This window comes from Bufo bufo, chromosome 1 (genome assembly GCF_905171765.1).
Source record: "Bufo bufo chromosome 1, aBufBuf1.1, whole genome shotgun sequence".
Lineage (NCBI taxonomy): Eukaryota > Metazoa > Chordata > Amphibia > Anura > Bufonidae > Bufo > Bufo bufo.
Genome location: NC_053389.1, coordinates 63,423,101 through 63,450,285, shown reverse-complemented (window position 1 = coordinate 63,450,285; position 27,185 = coordinate 63,423,101). Strand labels below are relative to the sequence as shown.

The 27,185-nt window shown below is 45.8% G+C and overlaps 1 protein-coding gene across 3 annotated transcripts in view; it reads right to left on the bottom strand.

Annotated features, from left to right (window-relative positions):
- The window catches only part of ARHGEF12 (Rho guanine nucleotide exchange factor 12), a 216,531-nt gene that overhangs the window by 63,409 nt on the left and 125,937 nt on the right, over nt 1-27,185 (bottom strand). For all 3 annotated transcript variants that reach the window (XM_040425180.1, XM_040425188.1, XM_040425196.1), the window contains 7 exons: nt 26,231-26,431; nt 25,985-26,117; nt 25,269-25,304; nt 23,257-23,411; nt 16,954-17,100; nt 1,429-1,514; nt 1,210-1,335 (listed from right to left, as the gene is read on the bottom strand). In XM_040425180.1, coding sequence (XP_040281114.1) covers nt 1,210-1,335; nt 1,429-1,514; nt 16,954-17,100; nt 23,257-23,411; nt 25,269-25,304; nt 25,985-26,117; nt 26,231-26,431 — 884 coding nt within the window. The remainder of the gene's footprint in view (nt 1-1,209; nt 1,336-1,428; nt 1,515-16,953; nt 17,101-23,256; nt 23,412-25,268; nt 25,305-25,984; nt 26,118-26,230; nt 26,432-27,185) is intronic.

The following is a 27,185-nucleotide window of genomic DNA, read 5'->3' as shown; positions in this document are numbered from 1 at the left end:
TTTTTTATTTTTTTTATTAGCTATCTTAGGCTTCATGCACACGACAGTGAAAAAAAACGTCTGTTAAAAACGGACACACAGTTTTTCATGGCCATTTTGCATCAGTGTGTCCATCCATTTTCTGGCCGTGTCTCCGTTTTTAATGTCCGTTTTGGATTAATTTGATTGCCAGTTAGTTCTACACCCACCCTTCTGAGAACACCCACAGGATGGTAGGCCCCCAGCTAAAATAATGTCCCCCATAGTGTAGGATTTTTTTTTATGCTGTCCCAGCTTTAATAATGCCCCCATGTAGGCCCCCAGCTAAATAAATGTCTCCCACAGTGTAGAATCATAATTTTTTTTTTGCTGCCCCCAGCTTTAATAATGCCCCCAATGTAGGATCCCATCTTAAATAATGTCCCCCATAGTGTGTTTTTTTTTTTTTTAGGGCCCCCAGCTTTATAATGTCCCCCATTGTTTATATAATGCCCCCATAGTGTCCCGCAAAAAAAACAAAAACAAACCCTCACCTTATCCACTTTCTTGCGCTGCAGCAGTCTCTTCTCTTCTCTCTTCACAGAACGGGACCTGCCAAAGGTGCGCGATGACGTCACTGCGCGCTCCCACGTGGTTACGTCACCACGCAGATCGCAGGTCATTCGGCAGGTCCTGCTCAATGAAGAGAGAATAGACTGCCGCACCGCAAGCAAGTGGATGAGGTGAGTTGTTTTTTTTTTGTTCTTTTTTACCCCTAAATGGCCTGTGTACCCATTTTTAACAGCCGCTAGACAGGTGCACTCCTGTCAATCGGCCGTTAAAAACGGTCCCATGTCGTGTGCATGTTGCCTTACAGATCTGTATACCACTCTTGCCTGTCCTGCTCCTACAATCTGTGATCAGGGACTACATTTCAGCAGCTGATAACATGCAGTACTTTATGTAGAGCTGGTGGGAATACAGTATTACGTGCATATTCATTAAGTTATATAGCTACATAATATTAAAGGGGTTGTCCAGGATTAGAAAAACATGGCTGCTTTATTCCAAAAACAGCGCCACACCTGTCCACGGGTGGTGCCTAGTATTACAGTTCAGCTCTACTGAAGTGAATAGGGCTGGACTGTGATCTCACACACCACCTGTGGACAGAGGTGGGACTGTTTTTGGAAGAAAGCAGCCATGTTTTTCTATTCCTGACCTGGATAGCCATCTTTAAACGTTACCTACCTGAACAAACGTTAAGAACTTTATGTCCTTCTTCTGCCGGGACTTTATCATCTCCAAGGCGAAGGGTTGATTGCTACAAAAAGTGGCTACTGCTTGCTTTAGTTTTTCCTCCTCGGGTCCACAAAACTATAGAGAGGGACATTTACAATTAGACATTTTGTCAGGGAAACAAGTCAGGCTGTAAAGACTCCACCATCATTACCGGGGTGGAGAACTTACCCAGCTTAAAACGTCGTCGCCGATCTGTTTAATGACCGAGTTCTCATAACGTTTTTTGACGGCTTTCATCTGCTCCTTCAGCCCAACTGAAAAATGATAGAAAGACAATAGGCAAGACATCAACTAAAAAAAAGAAGCCTACATTTCAACACCATGAACTGTTTATATCCTTGTGGATTTTATGACCTCTAGTTCTAGCCACAAGGAGCTCCACTGATTACTTACCAATAGGTCAAGGTCAAGTGTGGATCACACCAAGATGGCTGCTCCTTGACGGTTGTCCCAACTCGGACATTGGGGTCATATTGCTAGGATATGCCCCCAAAGTCTGATGGGTGCTGGTCCCCCCTCTCTGCGACCTGCACCTATACTTAGAACGAAGCCCACAGAGTGCCGGATGGTGCACAGTGCATGCGTGGCTGCCCTCCCATTCATTCTCATGACAGCGCTGAAAATAGCCGGCTATTTCAGTCAGCCCCTAGAAGTGAATGGAGCGGTGGCCACACTTCCTCAGTGCGCTTCCCATTAATTTCAATTGGGCTTCTGAAAATAGCTGAGCGTGTCACTCGGCTATTTTCAGAGCTTCTATAGGAATAAATGGAGGGCGGTCACGCATGCGCACTTTGCGGGCTCCAGTCTATCACACGTTGGGGGCACATCCTAGCAATATGCCCCCAATGTCTGAGATGAGACAACCCCTTTAATGTCACACTAAATCCACTACAAAATCTACAGATGTTAAAGATGAAACGTGCAGTGAAAATCTGAACGGACAAGTTAAGGACCTAAGAACCCAAAGCATTCTGTCATTCTGCAAAGATATTTTTTTTTTTCTGCAACACGAGGATGGGATTTTCAAAACTCCATGTACACATACTGCACTGTGCATAGCCATGGATTATCGGCATCATGTGAATTCCCCTCTATAATTCGGTTATCAGAGCTCCAGGGATACTAATAAACCCAATTTTCCTCAAGACAACTCTTAAAAGGGGTTGTCCCAGCTCGCCATTTCCATGGCCAAGGTAGGACTAAGCACTGGCTTGGGAAGGTGGAGTTACTGAAACTGAGTGGCTGGCGATCTGCTGTTGTGCAGAGCATGAGAGTGACGCAGATAGCATAGCACAGCAGGCAACTTCAGCCACTAAAGTTGGCACTAGGTCCCATCTCGTTGTGGAAATGGCGAGATGGGACATCACCTTTAAGTGTTGGGTGTGTAACAGAAATGAACTCTGTACTCTCCAGTAATAAAAAAAACATCTAGCTAGTAGCATTAAAGAGTCTCTGCCAGCATGATCAACAATATTAATCCGGTCTGGTAGGGCTCAACATGCTGATTAAAACGATACCTTTCTTTTGTCTGTATGTTAAACAGCTGCAGAGATATCTGCGTTTTAATTCATATGCAAATGAGTCAAGTAGAGCACCAGGGGGCAGAACTGAATCCTTAGAGCACTGCTCTGCACACTGCCCGCTCCCCTTGATTGACAGGGCTAAACATCAGCATGGCCAGAGCTGTGTCTTAGCATGTACATATCATATACACCACTTACTATAGCCTTACCATGTTGAGAATAGGTTTTCTATGCTTAGAAAGCTAATACATATTACTGGTTTATTCACAGTTTAGTGCTCTCATTAAGAGAAACAAAATAAGAGTATTGCAGGTTTGATACCTTTTAATGGCTAACAAAAATAGAAGTAATGATGTTACATAGCGAGATTTCGAGACATCACCAGTCACTTCATCAGGAGTACTACAAGAATATCTGAAGAAACAGCAATATATATACAATAAAAACAGAGAGTTGGGGAAATGAATGTACATTTGAAAGACAACAGAACAGAATATCAAAAGATCTTGAGAATGAGTCCTTAATCATCTCACAGTTAAAGGGTGTGAAAGTTATATGGTCTCTAGATTGATGTTATCTCAGAGACCTGGTGCCCTGACTATGTCTATAGAAGACTCTTTAGATCTTGTAGGGAGTCATAAATCCCGGATAAATAGGTCTCTGGAAGGGCAGAAGAACAGTCCAGGGAATATAAGTCACGGTTTAGGAGACTGCAGAAGATACAGGAGAGAGAGACCTAGCCTGGATTCAGAAGACTTCTGAGGAAGTGATATCCATGGGTCAGAACCCCACGCAAAAACCACGCTAGAGACATCAACACACACAACATGGTGTGAGAAGAAAAAAGGGAACCACTGATTGGAAGAAGACGAACTAAAAATGGTGTCTGGATATCAAGGGACAGAGAAGTGCAGATGTGACAAAAATTTGGCCCCCCACGAAGTAGGGGTGCCAGAAGGCAAGGCCCCAAAATCATAACAGGCTGCCAGAAGAGGAAACAACTTCAGTGGGACCATGATGAACAAGGCAGGGCTAGCGAACCTGGATGACAGGCATGAAAATGGCCCACAAGGGGGGGCGTGGCCAACTGCCGGCATGAGAGCACGCGTTTGAGAGAAGCTCCGATAACCCTCTGAAATCCTGCTTCATCCTGACAAACTGTCGATCACAGACACTGACTGGAAGGTGTGCAGACGCAAGAGAAGACCCCGCACACCGACGATGGGGCCTAGCAAAGCTCAGAACGCGGCGGAGAGGTTAAAGGAATTTGCCAGGTCTGAGGCCCAGCATGGCGCCGCGACCGCATCACCGTCGCGCGCGGCGGTCACAAGGGGTCAGACTGCTCAACAAGCTGAGGCGGATGAAATAACCGAACCTGAGTTCACCCTAAAGGCAGCTTATGACCAGCTATTAGTGGCGATCTCCTCGTGTCAGTCTTCGCTGACTGGGAAGCTGGAGGAGGTGAGAGTGGACGTCAGCTTACTCCGCCATGATATGCAGCAGCTGCGTGACCGAATCAAAACCACTGAGGAGCGCGTCTCGGCCCTAGAAGAGCTGACAAGACCAATAGAGGGGAGAGTGCAAGATCTGGAGAGAGCGATGGGTCAATGGCAGAAGAAATGCGACGACCTAGAAAACAGGTTGCGCCGTAATAATGTGAGAATTCTGGGCCTACCTGAGAGGGCTGAGGGAAGAGATCCGGCAGCGTTCCTGGAGGCTTGGTTCAGGGAGCAGTTTCCTGAAGCGCCGTTCACATCGGCATATGCTGTGGAGAGGGCCCACCGTGTCCCTGCCAGGCCACCTCCACCGGGTGGCTCCTCCGAGGCCACTTCTGGCTCGTCTCCTGAATTGGAGAGACCGCGATCTACTCCTTAGTCAAGCCAGACAAAAACAAGACATCAGGCACGACAACGTGAGGATCTCTTTTTTCCCGGACTTCTCGGCGGATCTTCAGAAGAGAAGGGCTACATTCGTGGCGGTAAAGCGCCGTCTCCGGGAGCTGAACCTGCAATACTCTATGGCCTACCCTGCCCGCCTTAGAGTGATAGACGGTGAAAAGACCGTCTTCTTCAACGACCCCAAAGAGGCTGAGGACTGGGCCTCGAGAGTGGCGGCTCGCCCGCCCCTGCGATGAGTGGGCTCCTAGGGTCACAGCAAGTATTATCTGTTCCCCCCATGTGAGAGGAGCGATATTAGAGCTTAATGACATTTTTCCAATTATTACAGCTTCAGTGTTGTGTCATGCAGTTCATGACGTCCTGGACATTATATGTCAGCATCCCTCCTGGAGAGGGAGCTTTATGATCGCTTGACGGGACACTGTGTCATTGAGCTCGGCTCCTTTAATCCAAAGGTGGCAGTTTTCAAGATTATGATGTAATGAGGGTTGGAGCAGCACCTGTGTGGTACTACCAACCATTTACACCATACAGGTCCCCGAGTTTAGGACTATTATGTTTGCTGGTCCTGTTCCTGACACACTCAGGTCTTTCATGTTGATGTTATATGTTCTTTTATTGCACGCATATGCACACTCGTATCAAGCATGGCCAAATGTCTATTACCTTCCTGTAGTAGGATTGATGTATTGTTCTAAGCAGTTGCAAACTATGTTGAGGAGCGGAGTGTTTGAGAGGCTACATGGCCTGGATATAGTCACTACGCCCTTATGGCCCCCTTGAGAGTTATGTTGTGGAATGTCAGGGGACTGGGAGACCCAAAGAAGAGGATAACTGTGTTCTCTCAGATACGGTCCTTTAGTCCCCACATTCTAGGTCTCCAGGAGACTCATCTCACCCCGGAAACGGGACATAGGCTTAAAAAACCCTGGGCCCAGCATCTATTTAATGCCTATGGTAGCACGCACTCTAGGGGAGTGGCGCTCTTGTTTCACAGAAGCTTGAGATGTGAGATCCATCATTCCATGATCGATCCAGGAGGTCAATACATTTTCTTATTTGCGCATGTTGATTGTGTCCCATATGTGATAGTTAACCTGTATAACTCACCCCCTGCCTCTGTCTCCCTATTGCAGTCAGTTGTGGGCTTTGTAACTCACTATCCCAATGCTCGATTACTATGTATGGGGGACTTTAACCAGGTCATGAGCGAGAACATGGATAGATTTAGAAACAGGCCTGATAGTATGGGGACGGGATGCGACGATACGTCCTTGGCTAGGATTTCCCAGGAGATGGGGTGGATAGACATGTGGAGGGTCAGGAATCCGAATAACAGAGAATACTCCTGTTTTACACCCTCTCGGGGCGCCCTCTCTAGAATTGATTACTTATTTGGCAATCCCACAGCCTACACTGATTTGGTAAGCATCCGGTACGGACCGCAAGGCCCCTCCGATCATGCACCGGTTCTGGCTGAGCTGGATCCCTCTAACTCTCCTGGAATAGGCAGTAAGATGCGCATCCACCCTTTCTGGCTCACTCTATTTGGCCCGTCGGACAGGGTTCCTGATCAGCTAAAGGTGTTCTTTGAGGCCCAGGATGTCTCCACTGATCCCCTGCTACTTTGGGAGACCCTGAAGGCGTACCTCAGAGGCTGCCTCAAGTCTTCCATTTCATATGTCAAGAGGGATGCGCAGCGTAAGGAGGAAGAATTGCTTGCGAGTTGTAAGGAAGCAGAGAGGAGGTTTACTGAGTCCCCCACGGAAGAACATAGAGGGGTGTGGCTGACCAGGGGCAGACACTATACCATGCATTTGGAAGAGAAGAGCAAAAGGAAACTCTTTTTCCTTAAACAGCAGGCGTTTGAGGTGGGTAACCAGGCCGGGAAGTTGCTGGCCCATATAGCCCGGGCTAACATTATGGCTCCACCGGTACTCCGCCTTAGGGAGACCGATGGTCGCATAGTGGAGACGGTTCGTGATATATTAAATTGTCTACACACTTTTTATGCGGACCTATATAAGTCAGCGGCAAATTATACCGAGCAGGACCTGGAGGCGTACCTCACGGAGGTCACCTATCCCCGACTTAGCGACCTGGATAGGGGTATTATGGAAGAGGATATCACCTTGGAGGAAGTGGAGAGAGCCATTTCGGATCTCCCCTCTGGGAAGGCCCCGGGTCCTGATGGCATTCCGGTGGAAGTGTATGCAAGGTACAAGGAGGTACTGGCGCCACAACTAGTAAAGCTATATGAGGCGGTGCACTCCGGCGGATCATTGCCAGTTTCTATGTATGATCATATGCTTCCATTGTTTTGATTTTGAAGCCTGGCAAGGATCCGCTGGACTGTGGATCTTATCGTCCAATTTCATTACTGAACTTGGATTATAAAATCCTGACTAGGATATTAGCCAACAGACTCAATAAGGCGATAACCTCAGTGATCCACTCTGATCAATCAGGATTTATGCCGGGAAGATCCACCTCGGATAATATCAGGAGAACTCAGGTGGTTGCGCAAATAGGCTCGGCTGGGAAAGAAAGGTGGGCCTTGGCCTCTTTAGACACGGCCAAAGCTTTTGACTCCCTGGAGTGGCCCTTCTTGATAGCTGTGCTGAGGAGCTTTGGTTTCGGCCCCAAGTTTGCTAAATGGATTAATACACTCTATAATAACCCATCTGCACGTATTCAGCTCAATGGCTCTTACTCCGAAGAGATCTCCCTGCACAGGGGTACCAGGCAGGGTTGTCCGCTTTCACCCCTATTGTTTGCAATTGCGATAGAACACCTGGCAAATAGAATCAGGCAGGACCCAGTGTACGCAGGAGTATCAATGGGCTGTAGGGAGGAGAGAATAGGCCTGTACGCGGATGACCTGATACTATTTATGTCTAGCCCGGAGGTGTCCCTGCCAAGGGCGATTGAGGTAGTTGCGCTGTTTGGACGCTATTCTGGTCTACACATAAACTGGGGTAAATCTGCCATCATGCCTTTATGGGACCACGACTGGGCGAATTACCATCATAACCTGCCTGTAGTGGATAGATTCAAATATCTTGGGGTGATGATCACTAGGTTATCACAGCTTGCCTACGATCTGAATGTTGAGCCCCTGGAAACTCTTTTTAAAGATAAAATGAAAACTTGGGAGTCCCTCCCGTTGTCTGTTATGGGCAGGCTGAATCTAGTGAAAATGGTTTTGTTACCTAAAGGTTTATATGTATTGTCCCACGCCTGCACACCGATCCCTCGGAGCTTCTTTAAACGCATACACTCCTTGGTCACTGCTTTTGTCTGGGGGAAGGCTAGAAGGAAGCTCTTGCTCCCGGTCCTTCAGAGGTCGAAGTTGCAAGGCGGTGCTGCCCTGCCTGATTTCTTCCTTTATTTTATTGCCAGTCAGCTGAGATTTCTGAGGAGCTGGGTTACTGAGACCTCAAGGCCTAATGCGGAATATTATCTGCATGAATATCTGCAGGTTTCGACTTTATGGCCTGTGTTGGAAGGGATGGGACGCCTACAAAAAGCTACCCTCCCGCTGCACAAACTAGCCCATCAGACATGGCAGGCTTCCAAGCTGAATGCTTATAAAGATTTACCTTGCGATATTCCTATATGGGATAACTGTATGTTTCCTCACCTGTCGGGATTGGAGGGGGCAGGGGAGTGGAGAAGGTATGGGATTCTAGCGCTGGGGGACTTATATGAGGATAGTAAGCTACTAGCTTTCTCGCAAATCCGGGACAGGTTCCCAATACCAAGCAACCTATTTTATAGGTACCTTCAGCTGCGACATGCACTTCAGACCCAATTTAGAGGCAGTGGTAGAAGCATATCCAAGTATCCCACCATCGGCATACTCAGATCCCAGGGACCTAGGGGGATGGTGTCGGCCCTTTATAACCATCTGCTAGATCGCCGTATGCTGGTGACTCCGCTGACCGTAGAGGACAAGTGGAAGGGGTTTATACCCTCTTTGTCCGATGAGGAGTGGGAGGAGGCTTTACTGGCACCTACTAGAGTGTCCCCCTCTATTAATAATAGGATGACGCAGCTCTTCATTTTGCATTACAGCTATTTAACCCCCACCAGGCTTCACAAGATGGGCAGGATGGACAGCGCCAGGTGCCACAGGTGCAGTGTGGAGGGCGCAGACTTTTGGCACCTGATGTGGGACTGTTCATACATCCGGCAGTATTGGGTATCTGTACTGGAGACTCTCAGGGCCCTGGTGCCTCCAACACTGCAGCTGTGTCCCAAAATGTGCATCCTGGGTATAGTAGACGAAGAAACTTGGTCACACTATCATAAGATCTTCCTGGAAAGAACACTGTTTATGGCCAGAAAGGCAATCGCCCTGCGATGGATGGGGGACATTTTACCCTCCAGGGGTCAATGGCTTTCCCTAGTGAATGCTACGGTATCTATGGAAAACATGGTCTACAAGCATAGGGGATGCCCGCAGAAGTTTGATAGGGTATGGGGGGCCTGGTGCGAGTCCTCACTCACCATGCATGACTCGAGTCGGTATCTGGTGGCCGAAGGTTCTGGATAGCCTTTCTATGGGCTTGCAATGGGGCTTGAGAGCCGGCTTGGCTGGCCTTCTGAGGCCCGCAGTGCTAGCCTACATCTATTATACACCCGCACGTTTCTACCCCTCGATAAACACCGACTGTGTTAACATTTTGCATTTGGCGCCCTGGCGTCCACAGTTGATTGAATATGTATGTATGCTTCCTCGTGCACTGCTTTTGCTTTTACGTATGGCCCCTGCGAGGGTCACTGTAATTTCTATGTGCCATGCTTGTAAATTTACTTTGCAATAAAACGAGTTTAAAAAAAAAAAAATGGCCCACAAGAAAAAGTCCTTGAGGGAGTGAAGAAAGTTAATGGGAACAAGGCAGTGAAAACGACCCAAACTAAGTCCATACTACAACCACAGCCACCTTTCCTTACCCTGCCACAAGATATAGAGCCTACAATCAAAGATATATTTCTGGCAGTATAAAACTGCAGCTCTGCATTAATGACCCTAAATACATCCATGGGGTCCCCTCAAAAGAGTGTCTCTTTTATCCGACAAGATATAAAGAAAGTTAATGAACGTGTTGCTGGGGTGCAGAAAAGAGTGGGCCTTTTGGAAGATGAAGTACCCCTTTGTAAAGCGGGACCTGGCCAAAGTAATTCACAATATCCCCCTTCTTATAACTAAAACGGAAGACTTGGAAAATAGATCACGCCACAACAATCTCCGCTTGGTGGGAGTGCTGCAAAAGGCGGAAGGGGTTAATGCTGCACAGTTCTTTGAACTGTGGTTTAAAGATAAACTTGGACTAAACTCCTTGTCTCCATTATTTGCAATAGAAAGGGCGCACAGGGTGCCATTCCATCCGCCACCACCGGGGGCACCCCCCCAGACCAATCCTGCACTTTCAAGATCGGGACACTATTCTCCGCAAAGTAAGAGATCATGTGGGTCTACTTATCAATGGTAATAAGATATCCATCTTCCCTGACTTCTCGGCGGTGAAATTTCTGGATGTTAAAAGATGTTTACGAATGTAAAATGTGCAGTACTCTATGCTTTATCCTCCCAAGCTGCGTGTGGTTGCTGGCGGAAATGTCCACTTGTTTGAATCACCTGAAGACGCCGCCCGCTGAATGGATGAAAGCTCCCTATGTGACCCAACCGGGACTGGCTGACTAAAGGGTCTGACTCTCTTGAATTGGACTGTCACTGAGGATATCACAGCGACCGCGGAAGCATAGCGATGAGTACTCTGCCCCCTCTGTCCTACACTCTATTTACCGTTACTGTCCAGATGCAATGAACAGGGGGCTGTCCTACGTTTTTACCTATTATCTCCTTCTTCCCTCCTCCCTCTCTCTTTTTTTCAGGTCTTGTTAGGCTTGGGCATTGTTAGGGTATTTGGCAGACTAGATGGGCCAAATGGTTCTTATCTGCTGACACATTCTATGTTTCTAGACGTCTATGTATCTTAGTTATATGATTAAGATGCCGCTTGTTGTATAAGAATGGATGCTGCTCTGGGTGCTGCTCTGGGTGCTGCCCCCCCCCCTTTTCTTTTTTTTGGAGGGTTCTCTTATGTTCACAGTACACTTGCTTTATTGCAACACATTGTTAAGGTTAGACAGTTGGTGCCACCTCTTCATGTTTGCTGGCTTCAGGAATTTGTTATGCCTCAAGTCCCCTGCGTGGGACAATTGGAGAGATCTTTGTTGGGATGCTCTTGTTATATTGTTTGTATTGGGAGGGTATTTGCGGAGAGACGACCTACATTTCTTTCCAACAGATTAATTTATGGATATATACACTCACCTAAAGAATTATTAGGAACACCATACTGATACGGTGTTGGACCCCCTTTTGCCTTCAGAACTGCCTTAATTCTACGTGGCATTGATTCAACAAGGTGCTGATAGCATTCTTTAGAAATGTTGGCCCATATTGATAGGATAGCATCTTGCAGTTGATGGAGATTTGAGGGATGCACATCCAGGGCACGAAGCTCCCGTTCCACCACATCCCAAAGATGCTCTATTGGGTTGAGATCTGGTGACTGTGGGGGCCATTTTAGTACAGTGAACTCCTTGTCATGTACAATAAACCAATTTGAAATGATTGGAGCTTTGTGACATGGTGCATTATCCTGCTGGAAGTAGCCATCAGAGGATGGATACATGTTCTCATTCTGTTTACGCCAAATTCGGACTCTACCATTTGAATGTCTCAACAGAAATCGAGACTCATCAGACCAGGCAACATTTTTCCAGTCTTCAACAGTCCAATTTTGGTGAGCTCGTGCAAATTGTAGCCTCTTTTTCCTATTTGTAGTGGAGATGAGTGGTACCCGGTGGGGTCTTCTGCTGTTGTAGCCCATCCGCCTCAAGGTTGTGCGTGTTGTGGCTTCACAAATGCTTTGCTGCATACCTCGGTTGTAACGAGTGGTTATTTCAGTCAACGTTGCTCTTCTATCAGCTTGAATCAGTCGGCCCATTCTCCTCTGACCTCTAGCATCCACAAGGCATTTTTGCCCACAGGACTGCCGCATACTGGATGTTTTTCCCTTTTCACACCATTCTTTGTAAACCCTAGAAATGGTTGTGCGTGAAAGTCCCAGTAACTGAGCAGATTGTGAAATACTCAGACCGGCCCGTCTGGCACCAACAACCATGCCACGCTCAAAATTGCTTAAATCACCTTTCTTTCCCATTCTGACATTCAGTTTGGAGTTCAGGAGATTGTCTTGACCAGGACCACCCCCCTAAATGCATTGAAGCAACTGCCATGTGATTGGTTGGCTAGATAATTGCATTAATGAGAAATAGAACAGGTGTTCCTAATAATTCTTTAGGTGAGTGTATATCCTACACAATTCTGTACGCTTCTAAAATATGGCGGGTAAGGCTTAGGTTATAGGCCCCTTTGACACAAGCGAGTTTTCCACGCGGGTGCAATGCGTGACGTCAACCCATAGCACCCGCACTGAATTCTGACCTATTCATTTCAATGGGTCTGTGTGCATGAGCGGTTTTTTTTCACTCATCAGTTCTGCGTTGTGTGAAAAACGCAGCATGTTCTATATTCTGCGTTTTTCACGCAGCCCTGGCCCCATAGAAGTGAATGGGGGTTCAGTGCAAAACACATTGCATCTGGAAACAAGTGCGGGTGCGATGTGTTTTTCACTGATGGTTGCTAGGAGATGTTGTTTGTAAACCTTCCGTTTTTTATCACGTGCATGAAAACGCATCAAAACGCATTGCATCAAAAACTGAACAACTTAAAGCAATTGCAGACAAAACTCACTGAACGCATCCGGAGCCAATCCGTCACGTTCGTGTGAAAGGGGACCTTTCTAAACACTCCCAGAGACTGCTGCATAAGCCGTGGACCTCACACGCCTACCCTTCCACCATCTCTACACACGCCAGAGGGGTCAGTGTCCTAGTTCATAGGGCTATACCCTTTGACTTATTCTTTGGAAATTGATCCTGACGGCAGATAGGTCTACTTACACCGTTCTTTATATAAAGTGTAATTTTTTTGCTATGTATATTCCGCCACCATATTCCTGCGATGTGATAAGGCAGGCGATGACCGCTGTATTTCCGGGCCCTCCGGTGCCGATACTCATGTTGGGAGACTTTGATAAGTACTTAGACCCTTCTCTAGATAAATTCCATCAGGGCCCCACTCCGGCAGGTACCCCGGAAACCTCATTGTCAAGGTTATTGCACGAGTTGGATCTTCACGATATCCTGATGTACGCGAATATTCTTGTTTCTCAACATCTTATAACTCTCTTTCCAGAATAGACTTGCCTATTGGGTCCCTCTATAGAATACCTACCACGTAGTCTGTCAGACCATTCCCCCATCCGTTTAGAGATGCAACTTGTGGGAGGTAGGGAGCACAGGGGACCATTTCTTTGGAAACTTATCCCATTCTGGCTCCAGCTATTGGATGAAGGAGATCCTCTTACAGAACAGATTAAGGAGTTCTTTCGCTCTAATTGAGGCTCAGCGGCCATGGAGACAGTCTGAGATACTATGAAAGCTTATGTCCGGGATTTATACATACAAATACTAAGACTAGGGGACTTTCGGACTCCTTGCAGAGGGAGGTGAAAGACTCTGAGGCTGCTAATATGCGGGACCCATCCACGAGGATTGTGGAAGGAGGCACAGGACAAACTTAATGATCATCTGATCCAAACTGCAGACAACAAACGTTTCTTCCTGACACAGAAATATTTTGAAGCAGGTGAAAACGCGGGCAGTTTGCTGGCCAGAGTGGTCCGCCCGCGGGAGGGTCCACCCAGAATAGTGGCTATCAAAACTAGAGAGGGGGCTCATTCTACAGATGATTTGGTTATCCTTAATGAGTTTCATAGATACTATAAAGAGTTATACACCTCCAAACTGGAAATGGAGATTGGTGATATCAAATCTTATCTAGCCAATATACCTATTCCGGTGAGGTCTCTGGGATCGGCCAGATATCTAAATGAGCCTTTAGAGTTGGAGGAACTTAGGGCGGCCCTTGGTTTTTTTTCCCAATGAGAAAACCCCGGGTTTTCATGGCTTACCGGCTGAGTTTTTTTAAACGATATCAGGAAACCCTTCTCCCTCATCTATTAGACACCTTTAATGATGCTTTGCGATCGGGGAAATTGCCGGCATCTATGCGGGAGGCAGTGGTGGTAGTGTTACCAAAACCTGGAAAGGACCCAACTTTGCCTGACTCCTATTGGCCCATCTCCCTTCTGTCGACAGATGTGAAAATACTGGCGAAGGTATTGGCTAATCGTTTGAATAAGGTTATTACCTCCCTCATACATGAAGATCAGTCAGGGTTCATGCCGGACAAAAGTACTTCCATTAATCTTCGGAAACTTTTCCTTAATCTCAAAAGATCGGTGGACACTGGGGGCTGTCGCGCAATAATATCCATAGACGCTGCCAAGGCTTTTGACAGCGTCGAGTGGGAATAGTTGTGGGAGGTTATGGGGTTTGGACAAGGTTTCAAGTCATAGGTCAAGCTTCTCTACTGGTCACCAGTAGCCAGAATTAAGGCAATCGGGGAGTTATCTGCACAATTTCCATTGCACAGGGTTGTCCATTATCCCCTCTATTGTTTGCTATTGCTATCGAACCCCTGGCCTGCCTCCTACGTGCTTCTCCTGACTGGAAAGGGTTTCCGCTGGGTTCTCAAAAGGAAAGAGTCTCACTATACGACGATGATATGCTTCTTTATACAGGGGACATAGTGCAATCTATTCGCCCAATTATGAGCTACATTATTGAATTTGGAAAACGCTCCGGATTAACAATTAATTGTGACAAATCTGTAATTCTTCCTCTTGATACCCTTCCATCACAGATGGACTGGACGCAAATCCAGTTACAGGTCACCCACAGCTTTAAGTATCTGGGTGTGGTGAGAACACCAACAATTACAGAATATTGTAAAGTTAATATGGATCCTCTGATTGATAACTTTACGGGCAAGGTTAAGGCCTGGTGTAAACTCCCCTTGTCAGTTGTTGGTCGTTGTAATCAATTGTTTGATACTTCTACCTCAACTGCTTTATATACTACATAATTCCCCCGTGTGGATTCCCCAAAGGGTATTCTATAAGATCAAGGGCATCTTCTGCTCCCTGGTGTGGAAAAAGCAACAACCTAGAGTTCGTATGGAGGCTCTGCAGAGGGGCAAAGAGGAGGGAGGTCTCTCTCTCCCAAATCCATGGTTATACTTCGTAGCCGCACAAATACAACACCTTAAGGGATAGGGACAACCTGTTGGCTTTGGGCCCTCGGCTAGAATAGCGTCATTTATTATGAAGCAAAAGGCACCTATTGCTATGGCAGAGATGGGAAAGCCACAGACATGTTCTGGGAATTATCCTACAATTCATCTAATAACGAAAATCTGGTTTACGTTTAAGGATTATATGACAATACGACTTTGTGGCACAACCTGAAATATTTAGACTAGAAGATTTTTCCCCGTGGGAAGAAAAGGCTATTCTTTTTCTCCATCAGATTCAGACGGGAGGTGTTCTGAAACAGTTTGCACAATTACAACTAGAATTTGGTCTCCCTCCTACTGTATTCTACCAATTCCTGCAGCTGAGACATGCATATCAGGCGCGGTTTAAGGAAGGCATACAAGTGTCAGCCTCCCCTCCGACAGTCCAACAGGTGTTGTGTGGCGGCAGCTCTAAGGAAATCATTTCTATGCTCTATAGGCATCTGTTTGATAAATCTACCTCATCGGGCTGTTTACTGATCAAACATAAGTGGGAACGGGTCGTTGGTATTATAATGCAGGAGCAATGGTTTAACTCCTAGCCTAACACTTAGTGAGGCTCAACGATTATCCCAGCTATACCTAGTACATAGAGTGTATAAAACCCCTGCATTCTTACACAAGATAGGTCTTCGGACGAACTCATGCTGCCCTCGGTGTGGAGAGGAGGGGGCTTCCCTGATGCATATGTTTTGGGAATGGTCTGCGTTAGGGGTCTACTGGAAGGAAGTTTTGCGGATAGTTGCCCAGACGACTCAGATAAAGTTGCCGAGAGATCCCAGAGTCTCTGTGTTAGGTCTCGTAGACTTGTCGGGAGGTGATAGCAGAGTGTCTCTAAGTATTCAAAGAATGCTCTTCTAAGCTAGAATATTGATAGTCAAACACTGGATAGAACAGAACCCACCCACTAAACGGGAATATGTAAACCGACTTAACAATATTCTGAGATGTGAAAGAGGAATATATTTGAAAAGAAGATGCCAGGCTAAGTTTTTGGCTATTTGGCAGGGATGGTTTGAAGCCCCTGGATTGGCATCGCGGGCTTTAGCAAGAGACTGTTTACGGGGTCAACTATCCGTACTAGGGTAAATGATATGAGCCTTGGGGACTCCTGTTACGGCTCCGACCTGTGACCGTGGGCAAACCCGACATTCTGGACTATGCAATCAATTGTGCAGATAGTGTCACATCGTACCTGCCATGCACCGTGATGCAGTACCTTCATAATATGTGCTGATGTAGCAGTCTCTCCGCAGGGAATTTGGGGCAGGTTGGGGGTCGAATTCCTAAAGTATGTATTATTTGTTTTGGTATTTTATAAAAACCGATATAGCAAAAATGACAAAATATGCAATATTTGTATTAAGGTAATACTTATTGCTTTGACTCAGATATATGGAACAATGTAAAAGAAATACTTTTTCTTTTTTCTCAATAAGAAATATACTTGATAAAAAAAAAAAAGAAACTGGTCTGCCTCCTACAGACACTAAGTTAAAACTGATTAGCTCAGTGTCTGCAGGAGGGGTATAGCCGAGAGGAGGAGCTAACACTTCTTTTGCTTAGTGTCGCCTCCTAGTGGCAGCGAGAAATGCAGATATCTCTGCAGCTGTTTAACATACAGACAAAAGAAAGGTATCGTAATCAGCATGATGAGCCCTACAAGGCAGGATGCCTGGTATAATAGTGTTGATCATGTTGACAGAGACCCTTTAAAGGGTTTTTCCAGTAAAAATTATTATTTACCCGCAGCATAGCCAGCCCCTCCCAATCTTGCACACCCCTCTAAGGCTTATGCTGCTCTGAATCGATCTACACATCCTAAAGAAAAGTTGAGCTTGTATCTTACATGCCAGTAGTTTTCCATTTGCCACAAACTTTTCATATAGCAGTGCTGTGTACAATATATTACAACATGGCGGTTAGTACTAACCGTGAAGCTCTAAGATCTCCTCCAGATTGGAAAACACACTACGCGTTTCAGCGGGCGTTAAGAGGCTTTCTCGGATGACTCTTTGGTGGAAGACTTGGTTGAGTACATTAAGCGTGCGGACGTGTGCTCTCTCCGTATAGAACAGCTCTGAGAAAGAGAAGGACAAGAATCACCCATATGAATGACATGACAACTGTTTGTCCCTCAAAGGACATTTTGAGCATAAGAAAAGCCCTACTCTTTAATTGACTGACTGATCAATACTTAAAGGGTTTCTACCACTCCGTTTTCACATAATTAGCTTTCAGACACTAGCGATCCGCTAGTGTCTGCTCTACCAAACAATCCTAATATAATAACTTTTGGGGCAGCCGTTTCGCTAAAAAAAGAACTTATATCTATATGCTAATGAGCCTCTAGGTGCTATGGGGGCGTCATTAGCACCTAGAGGCTCGGTCTACCTTCACAAACTGCCGCCGCCCAGCGCGTCCCTCCAGCCCGCCCATCTCCTCCGGAATGCGATCCTCCCTGTGAGCCAGCGGACGAATTCTCGCGCATGCGCCGTGCACGTATGTATTTGGCGCATGCGCAGTGAATGTCTGACCGCTTTCTGCACAGACATCTCCACTGCGCCTGTTCCTCGGAGCACTATGACGTCATCGGCGCAGTAGAGATGTCTGAGCAGGGAAGCGGTCAGACATTCACTGCGCATGCGCCGAATACAGACGCGCACGGGCGGGCTGGAGGGACGCGCTGGGCGGCGGCATTTTGTGAAGGTAGACCGAGCCTCTAGGTGCTAATGACGCCCCCATAGCACCTAGAGGCTCATTAGCATATCAATATAAGTTCTTTTTTTAGCGAAACGGCAGGACAATAAGCTGTTATATTAGGATTGTTTGGTAGAGCAGACACTAGCAGATCGCTAGTGTCTGACAGCTAAATATGTGAAAACAAATTCCACACTTTGCAAACACACCAACCAGCAATCCTCTGTCTTTCTGAAACACATCTTACTCCAGATAAAACCCATCTGATTCATAAGGCATGGATGGCGCATCAGTTCCGCTCAACCTATTCCACACATGCGCGAGGAGTTAGTCTCCTGGTACGTAGAACTCTTCCCTTTGCTGCTAGATACCTGTATTGATCGCGAGGGACGGTTTGTATGTGTTGACTGCTCCATATTCCACTTTAGGCCGATATTAGTGGCGGTGTACATTCCCCCACCGTACTCTAGTGAGATTCGGAAAATAATTCTAGCATTCGCAGCTAAATTCCCTAATGTACCCATTTTGCTGATGGGAGACTTTAATATGTATTTGGATAGGTTCCTTGATAAGTTTGACCCAGCTGCCCATGGCCCGGGTAGCTCCTGCACCTCACCGGCTAGGTTGCTATCGGAGATTGATTTATGTGACCTATGGAGGGTTATGCACCAGGGGGAGCGGCAGTACTCACTGTCCAGAATAGACCTGGTGATGGAGGTCACTTACCTTCCCCGCAGCATTTCTGATCACTCCCCGGTTCGGTTACAGCTGCGTCTAGGGACTTTGGGGCACAATCCGATGCCCCTAAGGCGCCTGAACCTGTTGTGGCTTCATCTAGTGGACATGAGTACTGCAATTTCTAGTGCCATTGTAGACTTCTTTTAGTCACAATATAGGGTTAGCATCTGAACCCATGGTATGGGACGCTATGAAGGCATATGTTAGAGGATTATATATCAAAAGTATTAGTGTGCACAAGACCAAGAGCAGGGCTCTAACAGCAGAACTCTCTAATAGGGTTTCGTCCACGGAGTGTAAATATATCGAAAGTCCGTCACCGGAGAATGCAGCTAGGTGGAAGGAAGCCCAGGGTTTGTTGAAGGAACATTTGCAAGTTCGAGACGGGCAAAAGCAATTTTTTAAGACCCAGAAGTTTTTCACTGAGGGGGAGAGCGCTGGTCACTTACTGGCTACTGTCATCAAAACAATCTGGCCCCTCCTGTGTGACCTCTATTAGAAAGATAGAGGGGGACCTGGTTACTGGGGGATAATGATATCTTGGGAGTGTTTCATGCTCATTTCAAGGATGTATATAAGTCTAAGCTGATGGCTGACTCGACAGACAGAGATGATTATTTATCAGCCATATCCATGCCTACTCTCTCTGTGGAGCATAGACAGCTGCTTGATGGGGAAATCTCGCTGGAGGAACTTCAGATGGCGTTGAGGTCTTTCCCTAATGAGAAGGCGCCCGGTGGGGATGGCTTGCCAGGAGAATTTTACAAGAAACACCAAGAGATCTTACTCCCACATCTCCTTAATATCTTCAATGACTCTTCGGACTTACCAGGAAAGGTTAAAGGACCTTAACATGTATAGCTTGAAAGAAAGAAGAGACAGAGGGGATATAATAGAAACTTTTAAATACATAAAGGGAATCAACACGGTAAAAGGAGGAGAGAATATTTAAAAGAAGAAAAACTGCTACAAGAGGACATAGTTTTAAATTAGAGGGGCAAAGGTTTAAAAGTAATATCAGGAAGTATTACTTTACTGAGAGAGTAGTGGATGCATGGAATAGCCTTCCCGCAGAAGTGGTAGCTGCAAATACAGTGAAGGAGTTTAAGCAGGCATGGGATAGGCATAAGGCCATCCTTCATATAAGATAGGGCCAGGGGCTATCCATAGTACTCAGTATATTGGGCAGACTAGATGGGCCAAATGGTTCTTATCTGCAGACACATTCTATGTTTCTATGGCATTCTTCCCAGCTCGAGGAGAGAGGTGACTGTGGTGGTGATCCCAAAACCAGGTGGATTCTTACCAGCCTAATTCCCTGTTGACCGTGGACATTAAAGTACTAGCCAAGGTCCTAGCTAATAGGTTATCAAGCGTCATTGATACTGTTATTCACGAAGACCAATCTGGCTTCATGCCTGGTAAATGCACATTAGACGCCTGTTCTTTAACCTTCAGTTGAGGGGAGGCGAAGGGGATGGAAGTAGTGCCGTGCTCTCACTTGACGCGGCCAAGGATTTTGATAGTGTCGAGTGGGAGTACCTTTGGGCAGCTATGACAAAAATAGGCTTTGGCCAGGTTTTCCTAAAGTGGGTGAAACTGCTTTATAATGAGCCCAGGGCTAGAGTCCGGGTCAATGGGGGCATGTCCCCGGCGTTGGCTTTATAGAGAGGGAAAAGGCAAGGCAGTCCTTTGTCCCCTCTCCTGTTTGTCATTGCCATAGAGTCTGTAGCGTGCCTGCTCAGAACTACACCACTAATAAATGGCTTTAGAAGGGGAGGTATAGAGGAGCGAGTCTCGTTATACGCTGCTGTATGTAGGAGAGCTGGCCTCATCAATAGACCCAATCATATCTCTGATTTCTGAATTTGGCAAGCAGTCTGGGTTGCTTATTAATTGGAGCAAGTTGGTGATACTGCCGTGGTCCCCGCCTTCACAGAGTCTATGTCATACCAATCTCAAAGTTGTGTCATCCTTCAAATACTTGGGAGTTGAGGTGTCCACTAATCCACATAGATACATACCAGACAATGTAGTGCCACTAAAGCTGCTTCCCGGCATAAGTTGCCACTGTCTCTAGGAGGCAGGAGAAGTCTGATCAAGATGGTGCTAGTGCCGCAGCTCCTATATATACACTTGATAACTCACCGGTATGGATCCCCATGCATTATTTTTACAAAACCCAACACATTTTTCGATTTTTGTTGTGTAAGACTAAAAGAAATAGAATTAGATAAGAAACCCTGCAAAGAAACAAAGAATCGGGTGGTCTAGCAATGCCCAATACTTTCTCGCAGCCCAACTGCAGCATTTTAAAAGGATGGAACTCGGCTGTAGGAGCGGGAAGAAATGGCAGATTAGTTGAATGGGCATCGGGACGCTCCCCACCCCTGGCGGCCCTCGAAGGGTTAGTGGATCCCAGATTAGGATCTGCCCCAACTTTAGTGCTAATGCGGAAAGTGTGGGCTGAGGCTAAAGTGCTTCTTGGGGTCTCAGGACTTCTAAATATGTCTCCCATATGGAACAATCCTGTCTTAGGCCTCTTTCACATTACCGTTTTTTTTTTCCGTATACGGAACCATTCATTTTAATGGTTACGCAAAAAAAAAACGGAATGTACTCCGTATGCATTCCGTTTCCGTATTTCCGTTTTGTTGAAAGATAGAACATGTCCTATTATTGCCAGCAAATCACGTTTCGTGGCTCCATTCAAGTCAATGGGGCCGCAAAAAAACGGAACACATACGGAAATGCATCCGTAAGTCTTCCGTATCTGTTCAGTTTTAATTGTAATTACTGTATACTGTATATGCCACACGGAGAAACGGATAGGAAAAAAGGAACGGAAACAAAAAAAACGGAACAACGGATCCGTGAAAAACGGACCGCAAAATATTGAAATAGCCATACGGTAGTGTGAAAGAGGCCTTACCAGAACTTTCTCAACTGAAGGGGTTCTCCCTATGGGAAAGGAAAGGGATTTGGAACATTGGACAGTTGTACTCCCAGGGCCTCCTGCAGCAATTTCAGCAATTACCCTCCAGTCATTCCTGTAAGTACTACCAGATAAGACACCCATTAGATGCCCAATCCAAAACACTAATCGCTGCAATATACATCCAATCAGGCGCTTGACTCTGCGGTGGCGGTAGGATCTGTAAGGGGAGCTATCTCGAGAATTTATCAATCATTGCATAGGGAGTTTCTGAAGGCCTTTCCTCTTAGGGTAAAGGCACAATGGGAAAACAATGTTGGGAGTATTACCGATACTCAATGGGAGGAGACGTTGGCATTGACCCTGAGCCTGCCCCTGAGTGAAGCTGCTAGATTGCCCCAGCTGGTTTTGATCCATAGGGTGTATAAAACCCCGCTATTCCTGTGTAAGACTGGATACAGAGGAGACTCCTGTTGTCCAGAGGCTGGTCTGTTACATATGCTATGGAGCTGCTGTGCATTAATCAATGAAGAAGTGTATAGTGCAGATTACCCTCTTGATCCTTAAAAATGTGCCTACTCGGTATTTTTGAATCTGATCAACTACAGACGCCTATGATTATAGGAATAAATAGGATGTTGTACCAGGCACGTAAAACACTGGCAGCCAAGTGGGCACAACCACTGCCTCCTGTTATAGCAGAAAACACAGCAAGACTAAATGTTGTTATAAGACTGGAAAGGGGGGTCTATCTCAAGCGAAACTGCCTCTCGAAATTTGAGGCAATTTGGGGTCCCTGGATTGATAGATCTGGAATCTGTAGTCCGTGGTTGGCACTTACTAGGGGACTCATGCATCCATAGTATGATACTAGGGAACCTGGAGTTAGGATATTGAGGTGTACACCTAAATCTAACTAAGGATGTGTGCCGATGATTGGGCCTTGCTGCTACCCCGGGGGAGCCCCTTCGCTCTCCTTCTCTTCAGGGAGCCAACCCTGAATCTTTACTTCTCCTCTTCTTCCTGGATGTATGGCAGCCAATTGTTACCGTGATTGAAAAAAGGGTTCTTCTGGTGCCTGGTCTCGATACCTTAGCTTGTGAAAACAGCTGACTGGCAGGGGTGGCAGGAGTTGGACTCCCACCAAATTGATAATGATGACCTATCCTAAGGATAGGCAACAATAAGAGAACCGCTTTAACCGGTAAGACTTTTTTCATTTTATAACATTACCGCTGCCACTTTCACCCTCGGGCAGTAGGCATCCTAATTTAGCTGCTCCCTGAAAAGACAACATCTCCCCCTCTATAAACTTTTAAAATCCTCAGTATTTTCCTTGCCGTCTCTTTTTCCCATTGATCTTCTGACCATAAAACATTCGCCAATTGATCTGTTCTGATCAGTCGGTGTAGCAGAGAAGGATTTGTAGTCATCGAGTCACACAATTTCCCACTTCAGCAGAACGTGAGGACAACATCCGCAGACTGCAGTCTCCTGAGAGAAGGGCCATTTCTGGATGTCCTCAGCCCGCGAGACAGTGTGAAGTTCTCTCCGCTGCATATTACCTGCTCTAGGGGAGCATTATTCGGCTTCTAGCTCAATTCATTTTCTGTGCCATATCCCGGCTGTAACCATAAAACTGTTTAAGGCATTTACATGTACAATACGAGGCATTTGCACATTGCTCCAAGGAGGCCACGGCGCAGACAACAGCAGCCTCTTCAACCAGCTGATTGGCGGAGGTGCCGGGAGTTGGAACCCCAACTGCTCAGATACTGATGACCTATCCTGAGGACAGGACATCAGTACAAAACATTCGGAAAACCCATTTGACCTAGTAACATATTCTGGAGACATTCTTACCATGTATGACCTCTTGCTGTTTGATCTCGTGTGGTTTTAGTCCCTGTAAAATATCTCTGCTGACCAGCTGCTGCCAGTTGGGAGGATCCATCTCCAGGTCTAGATCATGGAGTTCATCTTCACTCTGAGTGTCTCCAAGGCCCAAGCTGTCCAATCTGAAATGCAGGGTCATGGGGAAATTCATGTAAAGTACTCCTGGTACACATAAGGAGTGATTTTAGAATAAGAGTACATACTGTATGAATACAACAACATAGAAGCTGTGGGACGAACAAAAGGCCAAAAAGCTGCACCTGCTGATCCCGCTGAGGCAGCTTCCCTCTAAGGTCGCGTACATACGTCTCAGATCTGCACACATATTTTACTACTAGATCCACGGCAGAAATACAAGGCTTACTTTTGTATTTCTGTTGTGGACGTGATGCAGCACATCCGCACAAGATCCTCACAATGTCCTGTTTTCAATGGGACGAAACCTTGGCTTTGTAACAGGACACATTTATCATTGCATGGAAATAGAGAAGCAGAAGCCATATTTCCGTGCTTGGGATGAGTACTGTCAGCAGATTTGACAAGGATTTTGACCCAGAACCCAGGACGAAATCCGTGTCAAATCAGACATGTGAACAGACCCCAGTAAGGGATTGTCCAGATGGAGAAACTATATTTAAACAGGACCTGTCACGTCATCACAGAAATGCATTTTATTTCTCCTAGTCCCCCCTCCCCCCCATTTGTCTGCTAGTTTCGGCGTCCGACAGCAGTCATCTGATGGGTGGTCCTCAGAACTCGGTGTGAATTCTTAAAGGAGCTGTACCATCCCAGCACTTACGGCATATTGCTCTACATATACCATAAATGCCAGATAGGTGTGAGTCCTACCTCCAGAACGGGCCTTCCCCTCCTCCCCGAAGTGAAATGAGACCATCCATCCATCGCTATGGATGGAGTTCTGAAAATAGCCGAGCACTAGCTCAGCTACGGTATTTCAGGCCATCCCACATCGGTGAGTGGAGAGGTGGCTGCACTTGTGCGCCTGCTCTCTATTCACTGCTCTCATGGCTATTTCTGGAAGTCCCACAGTAGTGGAGATAGAAAGCCTGCTTGTTCTCATTTATTTTATTTTATTTTTGCTTTTTTAACCGCTTCATTACCAGAATGTTTACCCCCTTCTTTACAAGGCCAATTTTTCAGTTTAAGCAATGAGCCAATCTAACTGCAAATAACTAATTAATTTCTGAGCCGATCTACTTGCATTTGATATTATTTATCACAGGACACCTTAGACCTTTCTTTTGTGCCATTATGTAAGATTTAAAAAAAAAAAAACATTTAAAGGAAAAACTATGAACATTATGAAAAAATTTATATTTTTACACGTTACCAATTTTCTGTAACAAAAAGGTTTCAAGACAAAACATTTCTAAAACCATTACTTTATGTTTGATCAATGAAAATGGACACCGCTGGGCTGACCACCTATTTTTCTATTTCTGGTTCTATGGCACTGTACTATCAGAAGAGATGTTGTACAGTGCCAAAACATTAGAAACTCCTTCAAAGTGACTATTTTATGTTGATCCCCCAAGATATTCATCTTGGAGAATTTTCGACATTTACATTTTGTTAATTAAAAAATATTCATGTGTTTGTATCTCTTATGCACAAAAAACCACTGCTATACTAAATATAGCTAAAAGGAATACCTATATTTTAAATGTTTTTATGAAAGAAAAAAAGGAGAAAAAAAAAGTGTGCATGTAGTCTGCTACACTACTGTTAAATCTAGTAACTATAACTTTTTATTTTTTATTCTTCACTTTATTAATTTTTTTTGTATAAATTTTTTATTTACTTTACTACATTGCGACTGCAGATCGCAGTGTAACCAGACGCTTTTATACGTTGGGTCTTAGATAAGAGCTTACCGCCACAACAGATATAGTCTTGCGGTGGTCTGAAAAAGTTTACATAGATCTAATCTGTCTACAAAACAAGCTCAAATGACTTACTTTCGTGAAAGTTTGGGGGTGCCATGGTCACTGAATCTGGTGATAAAAAAAGTAAAGATAATTAATTTCCACATAAGTGTCAGCCAGCACACAAGCAATTCACAAACCTTTACAGCCAGGGCCTGTGCAACTTGAAATATTTGTTAAAAAAAAAATAAAAAAAAAAAAAAAGTGTTTTTTGTCAAGAATTTTGCCATAATGGAGCTGCTGTGACATTTTTTACACAGAAAATGTTTAAGGTTTAGATTTTATCTCTCCATATAAAACAGTGGTAACAGCAGGTGAAATCACTAAACTATGAAGGACGTTTGGGGTTATTTACTAACAGAAATACATCTATATTAGGTGTATTTCTGGCACAGATTGCGGCACAAAAGTTCTTTGCGCCACGTTCTGAGACTTTTTCGCCACTTACGCAATGTCTACAAAAGTGGGCCGGCAGAAAATGGTTTAAATCTACACCAGCAAGGGAGTTGACGTAGATTTAGAAGCAGCGGTGGATCCGCCAAAGTTATGTAGAGGCCTCTTCATAACTGCAGCGCATCCACCGCCAGCGCAGGCGCTTATTAAAACCGGCGTCTAAAATGCTGGTCTTAATAAATGACCCCCTTTATATCCAACAGAACCAATTTACAGTCTTGATATTTGTACACAGGGACATCTACCACCGAGAGGCAGCAAAGCATAAGAAGGAAAACGTTCACAACTTTAGGTACCGATCAGAGTCTTTCACTTCTTCCTGCAGAAGGTCCAGTGGAGAAGACGGGAAGTCAAAGAGGGAACCGGAAGTCCGTGAACTTCCATCACAAGAGTCAGTGGAATGAGACCCGTCCGCACTGAATTTCATGCCTAGTAAAAGGGGGGGGGGGGGGGGGGGGAGGAGAACCATGAGTCTGTCTTGTCTGTATAGCTTTCTGAAAACCAATGGCGAGGTTCTGATAAATTGGTGGATTTGTACTCACCGCCCTCTGAATCCCGAGTACCATCTGGGGAGCTGTAAGCTGAAGCAGTATTAGGAGGAGGAGAAAAAGGACTGAAGGAAGAATCATGCCCATCCACAGAGCCACCGCTAAAACGCAGTCTGCTCTCCGCCGGCTCAGGGCTGCTGGACGATGAGGTCGATAAGTGCTTCGGGTGTTTCTGCATTTGCAAGGCTCTTGAAACTAGAAATACACAGAAAACTGTGTATTTTACCCTGAACATCAATTCCAGGACTAATATATGACAGTGCAGCAGCTTTAAAAATAATTGCCATGACTTGTATTATTCCTGTAGTTACAGAGTGTTAACGCTACACAGCTGCATTCACAGACTTCAGAGCTGAAATCTCCCAGTTTCAATCCTGCCTAAATGTCTGCATTCTAGGAAGAGTCCTCTTTACACTAGACACGGCACTGTCTTCTCATGTCAGGAAAAAGTTCACGTTGGGACATCAATGTCTGGTGGGCTGACCTCGCTATCCCATCGACATGACGTGAATGTGTCCTCTACTGTGCATGAGAAGCTGGTGGAAAGGTTGCAGAAGGTGGAGCTTGAGTTCAGCTCCTTCCATTAGGAGATTTACAAAAGGACAACATGCTGTAGGACCAGGCCAAACAACTAAGGCTACTTTCACACTAGCGTTCAGAGCGGGTCCGTCTGATGTTTCATCAGACGGATCCGCTCCTATAATGCAGACGTTTGTATCCGTTCAGAACGGATCCGTCTGCATTATAACTTAGAAAAATTTCTAAGTGTGAAAGTAGCCTGAACGGATCCGTCCAGACTTTACATTGAAAGTCCAAACTTTACATTCAATGGGGGACGGATCCATTTGAAGATTGAGCCATATTGTGTCATCTTCAAACGGATCCGTCCCCATTGACTTACATTGTAAGTCTGGACGGATCCGCTTGCCTCCGCACGGCCAGGCGGACA